This window comes from Betta splendens, chromosome 16 (genome assembly GCF_900634795.4).
Source record: "Betta splendens chromosome 16, fBetSpl5.4, whole genome shotgun sequence".
In the NCBI taxonomy this organism is placed as follows: domain Eukaryota; kingdom Metazoa; phylum Chordata; class Actinopteri; order Anabantiformes; family Osphronemidae; genus Betta; species Betta splendens.
The window spans coordinates 5,914,473-5,919,999 of NC_040896.2; the positions used below are offsets into that span (position 1 = coordinate 5,914,473).

Genomic DNA, 5,527 nt, shown 5'->3' on the forward strand with positions numbered 1-5,527 from the left:
TGAACCAATCGAACAATAGGATCAGCAGCGCTTTGAATATTTATCAAAAGGGGCGTGGCCTAATGGTGTAGGTCGGACGCAGACAAACATGGAGGTCTAGTTATCCCTGATATCCGCTGGAGAAGGTGGGCGTCCCGCTGAACTGTCTTATTTTCACTTTTTCTTTGTTATCCTTTGTTTTCCCCGTGTTCCTACGTTAACATGGAGATGAAGAAGAGAATCGGCCTGGAATTGAGGAACAAAACCCCAACTGAGGTAATTACAGCAGCGCGGACTTGAATGCATTTACGCGCAGAAGGATCTTGAAGGATGCGGAGTCCAACCGACGCTGGAAATGTTCAGCAGCAGAAAGTCGAGCTTCGTCTGGGACCTGGAAACCGTCCCGTGTGCTGTGCAGCGCCGACATTTTGACCCAGAAAACAACTTCACGGCGGCTCCAACATGGAGGAAACTCCCGCTGTCGGTCCTGGGAGCCGTCGCGTGCAGCCTCGGGTCCCTTTCCGGAGCGTGGGGCTAACCTGACGAGCGGCTTCGAGCGGCTTCGAGCGGCCGTACGTCGGCGCTGGTGCTTCGCAGTGATGATGGAGACGTGCTTGTTTGGCTCAACGTACGGTGGTTTATCGCGCGGCTTCCATTTTAGCATTCGCTGCTGCGTATGCGCTAATCTGATGGCGCGTCAGCCCAGACTCCGCTCACAAAGCCCCAAATTAGAAATTCACTTGGTTCCAGAGCGACGCGTTTTTGGCCCCAGCGTGGTTTGCATAGTCCAGGCACTGAACAGCTCCAACAGGTCGCTTCGGCTCATATTATTATAGTTTTAGAACGTCCATTGTCACTAACGTGCACGTAAAGTGCCAAGACCCACGCATTTAAACTAAACCGGAGTTTCACGCTTCGGTTCCCGCCCACGCAGCAGCCCTGAAACGTCGACGACCCGATGTGTGGCGGAGACACGACGTCACTGCTCCGCTTTGATTAGTGAACACAACCCGCAACGTTGGTTCTTAGTAAAGTAGCGTTGCATGAATACAAGTAAACGGTTGTGGTTGTTTGTGTGTTGACGTAGCGCCAACACGTGTGCGCGTGTTACGGTATTCGGAGAGTGTTTTCTACGGTTAACCGTCCTCCATCCGGTGTGGTCCTTAAACGTTTCACTCGGACCAGTTGAGACATTTTTCATGTGTTGATGCTTCTCACGAACCGAAGGTTGAGGTTCTACCTACGAGCTGGTGACTTAAATTGATCTAGAACACACTGCTTGTTCTGATGTCACGCACAAGAGTGGTTAATGTTTATATCAACGACAGCGACCACGGCTGTAATATGACACGAGCCTATGATGAGCTGCTGGTGCGTTCACGGCCTGTTGTCCGGTGGTTTCAGGAAGATAAACGACGCGTCAATTTTCCAGACTCCATTAGATTTACGATATTCTTGAATGGATTTTTCTGGTTCATGTACGTTGAGGAGCACTTGTGTTTGAACTACTTTAAACTTAGTTTATTGATATTCAAATCTCTTTCGACGCATGTAACACCTAAACGTGCTTTGTTGTAGTTTTCCTCTAAACCGGACTTTTTGATGAGCCAACCTCTTACTACCTGCTGTGGCTTTTGGACCCATGTGTTGTGTTGTTCCTCAGGTGGCCGAGCTGGTGGTGGACAACTGTCGCTCCAGCGATGGAGAAGTGGAGGGTCTTAGCGACGAGTACTCGGAGCTGGAGATCCTCAGTATGGTGAACGTTGGCCTCGCCTCGCTCTCCAAACTGCCCTCACTACCCAAACTGCGCAAGGTTGGTTTGTTCCTCTGCCCAACACAAGTGGATTCGGCGCCTGTGTGGCTAACAGGCGTGTGTTTACCTGTGTTCCAGTTGGAGGTGAGCGACAACAACATCTCAGGAGGTTTGGACACGTTGGCAGAGAAGTGTCCCAACCTGACGTACCTGAACCTGAGTGGGAACAAGATTAAAGAGCTGAGCTCCATCGAGGTTCTGGTAAATGGAACAGGTTTTTTACAGTGTGCGCACATTAATATTTCGTAGTGATGCTGGTCCCTGACTTGCCTGATGTGTTCTCGTCTTGCAGCAGAACCTTAAGAACCTAAAGAGTCTGGATCTGTACAGCTGTGAGGTGACCACGCTGGACGACTACAGGGAGAGTGTGTTTGAGCTGCTGCCACAGCTCACGTACCTGGATGGCTTCGACCAGGACGACAACGAGGTCCCCGACTCTGAGGCCGACAACGGTCAGTCTGAGTCCAGCTCCACAAGAACATGTAGAAATTCTTAAATTCAATTTTTGCTGGAGTCATTGGAGTCTGAATCTGTGAATCTGTGTTTAGTAAAATGATTCGGGTGAGAAGCTGATGTTTTCGTCTGCTTACCTCAAGGCACCGCCCAATAGAGTGGTGTGGTGTAAAATGGGACGCATTTAAAGGTTCTGTGTGAAACATGAACTATTTGACATCAGCTAATAATAATAATAATTGCTAATAAACTGTATTGATCCCTCATTGGGGAAATGAATCTGCATTTTTACCCATTCCCTGGGGAGAAGTGGGCACCCACAGTGGGCCTGGGGAGCTAGTAGATTGGACCAACTGCCCCCCAGGCTGATGCGCTACCTAACGAGCTAACTGGCCACCGGTACTGGTCTACTAGTAGTAGCTAGTGAAGCTTTCTGAGACCAAACCACATCGGCTTTAGGAGCGTGTCCTAAAGATGATGAGCTTACTTGAGATGATTAGTCCAGTGGGGGAGGTTTGAGTTTTTTCTCATAAGAAGCTGAAACGTCTCATTGATTATCTTAAAAAATGGCTGAGAAGCTCTCTTACATTTCAAATTATATATATTTATATATATTTTTTTTAAGATGATGATGATGATGAAGCTGGTCCGCACGGAGACAATGATGACGAAGAGGATGAGGAGGAAGGCTCTGACGAGGAGGAAGAAGAGGAGGAGGAGGAGGAGGTTGGACTCTCATACCTCATGAAGGAGGGAATCCAGGTGAGGCTGACCCTGATCTTGAATGCTACATTTCTGCTTATTTTCTAATGATCAGCTGTTTTCAGCCATTCAAAGGTGTACGTTAAAAAACAAGCAGCCTTAGTTCTGTACGGTTAAGCCCAGAGGAAACAAAGCAGTCTTTACATTGTGTTTGCTGGAGGCAGTGGAGGAGCTGCTCGCCTCCATCTACAGCCACTTGTGGTTGTGGGCTTTCTTTAGCACAATCAGGTCACTAGTCACAGCTCATGCTAGTCCTGTGTGTGGCCACTGGGCGACTCTCTTAACTCATCTGTCGGTTTTTATTTGCTTAGGATGAAGAAGATGATGGAGACTATGTGGAGGAGGAGGAAGAGGAAGAGGAAGGTTTGTGTGTTTTGTTTTCCTGCATTTTAAACTAAACCAGAAATCATCTCATAATGAGGAAGTGGCCTCAGGTAAGTGAAATTAGTTTGTTAAATACTAGGAAACCTTAAGAAGAAAGTGGGTCTAAACTTCTGTTTAGAATGTTTCTGAATAGTTAATGGTCCATTAGTGTTTTGAGTTTTTATGTCCTGATTTTGTTTTTTGTTTTCCATCAGAAGAGGACGGAGCTGATGTTCGTGGGGAGAAGAGGAAGAGAGATGAAGATGACGAAGGAGACGATGATGACGATGAATAGTTAAACCACTTACCTAAGCCCCTCCCCTTTTCTCAGCCTCCATGACCCCTGACCTCACCGGCCGTCAACTCAGAGCTGCACACAGACAGGTTCAGTTTTCATCATAGACCGGGTCCTGGCTCTATGAGCACCTCAAGTCCCTCAGTCCTTCTTCCCTCTTCTCTCATAGGTGTGGCTTCAGCTGTAACCACGGCTTCGGTCCTGTAGCTCTAGGAAGCTCTTGTGTCACACGGAGCAGGTCCCTTTTTGTAAACTGCGTCACTGGGCCGATAGGAAATATTTGTCAAAGTACATTAAACACGTGAATATTTATCCTGTTGAGGATGTGAGACTCGTGACAAGCTCAGTGTTTCTGTGTAATTTGACACGGAGGTCTCAGAACCATGGACACCGTTCATGTTTATGCGTCAGTTTAAATTCACTGGTTAAAATACCAGCAGCTTTCAGATCTGTAAACTAGTGTTTCATGGGAGCAGTGAAATTAATTGGGCCCTCCCTCATCCTGGATTCTTGGACTCTTTCTCATTCTTCAGGGAGAAAACTGAACACTTGGTCTGGACTTCACACCATCGCTCTAGGACTGTTACCACATTTACCCTCTGTCCTCTGTCTTCCTGCGGCTCTCGGTCCGGCTCCCGGCCCCGACTCCCAGTCCCTGGGGGTCTCGTGTCTGGTCTGTGTAAATAGAAGTGACCTGGCCTGTGTAGGTTTTGTTGTTTTTTTTTAAGTGTGATGTGGGAAACCTAAAGCTGGAGCAAGTTAATTTTATTTTTTTATTCCTGTCTATGGAACATGTTGCTGTAAGCAGAGTGTTTTTGAATAAAAGCCGCTGCGTTCTCCATGTTTGGTCCATTAGTCAGAAACAGTGAGCATGCAGTGGTTACCATCCTCTTCTCAGGATGGGTTCATTTCTACATCCTTGATGAGTCTATAGCAGAAGTTGTATTTCAGGCCTGAGGATTGATTTAATGCAGCCCGTCGGCTCGCTCCAATAAAGAAAACGCTCATTGTACTCTGTTGACGGACATCTTTGTGAGCAGCAGGTTCTGAATCTGCCACCTGGTGGCGCTGCAGGTTGTCTGATGGTGAGTCTGGTTCTGATGGAGGCTTCTCTCCGGTGCTGTTCATTGTTTGTTCATTTGTTTTCAGGTTTGATGCTTTTTATTTGAATGGTTCATGAGACCACAGACGTTTCGTGGAGGGAGCTGCTGTCAGCAGGAGGTCCACATGTGAGCCCTGCATTGTTCTAATAAAGCACATTTACATGACACGTTTGGTTTGCTTGCTCGCTGTAGAAATGGACGTTAAATGTGAAGCGGGGAGTTTGCGCCTGAATCTGTCTGAAATCGGAACCGACTCGACCTCTGTGCTGAGGGTTGCCTCATCCACACACGTCAGTAAGTAAACCCGATGGAGGGAAACCAAAACCATCCCATAATAAGGACTGGAGCTAAGGGTCAGTGTCACCATAGCCCGCGCAGGTATGACCCGGTCCAACTGCTCCATGTTTGGGCTTTAACACCGGGTCATGGTGTCACAGCGCTACAGCGTCACTGGTGAAACAGCTGATGACGCTCTGACAGAATGTTTAGGAAGCAGCAGCTGAGCGGATGCTGCTCCAACATTCGATCTACGGAACCATCTCCTCTAAATGTCCCGGGTTTGTGTTTGTTAATCGTCTTCCTCATCATTATTTGTCTGCTTCAAATCAAATCCGTCCTGTTTCTAACGTACGCACGTAACGCAGAACCATTCCACAGTGCAGTTCAGAAGGAGCCCTTGGATCAGAACCGTTGGGTCACTTCTGTATTTGCAAACCCGGCAGCTTTGAGTTTCTCACCACATTACAAACTGAGTCTGAG

General features: G+C 47.7%; 1 protein-coding gene across 5 annotated transcripts; it reads left to right on the top strand.

Moving 5' to 3' along the window:
* The first annotated feature begins 4 nt into the window (after positions 1-4).
* LOC114842819 (acidic leucine-rich nuclear phosphoprotein 32 family member E-like) lies at positions 5-4,933 on the top strand. Of its 5 annotated transcripts, none has more exons than XR_008692930.1 (8): positions 61-255; positions 1,643-1,792; positions 1,871-1,993; positions 2,085-2,244; positions 2,871-3,007; positions 3,319-3,370; positions 3,586-3,754; positions 4,815-4,933. XR_008692930.1 is itself a non-coding variant. In XM_029128740.3 (7 exons), the coding sequence occupies exons 2-7, from the start codon at positions 1,733-1,735 to the stop codon at positions 3,663-3,665; spliced, it is 612 nt and encodes a 203-aa protein (XP_028984573.1). In that variant the 5' UTR covers positions 5-125; positions 1,643-1,732; the 3' UTR covers positions 3,666-4,506. The 5 variants fall into 5 exon arrangements, 3 of the variants coding, with proteins under 3 accessions (XP_028984573.1, XP_028984571.1, XP_028984572.1); XR_008692929.1 differs by lacking the exon at positions 4,815-4,933 and adding an exon at positions 4,199-4,506; XM_029128740.3 differs by lacking the exon at positions 4,815-4,933 and having other exon boundaries at positions 5-125; positions 3,586-4,506.
* Positions 4,934-5,527: the final 594 nt, after the last annotated feature.

Excerpts from the sequence above, each read along its gene's own strand:
- LOC114842819 (XM_029128738.2), top strand. The coding sequence starts at position 202 with ATGGAGATGAAGAAGAGAATCGGCCTGGAATTGAGGAACAAAACCCCA. Across the intron at positions 1,994-2,084 it reads TGAGCTCCATCGAGGTTCTG|CAGAACCTTAAGAACCTAAA; the intron begins GTAAATGGAACA and ends CTCGTCTTGCAG. Across the intron at positions 2,245-2,870 it reads CGACTCTGAGGCCGACAACG|ATGATGATGATGATGAAGCT; the intron begins GTCAGTCTGAGT and ends ATTTTTTTTAAG.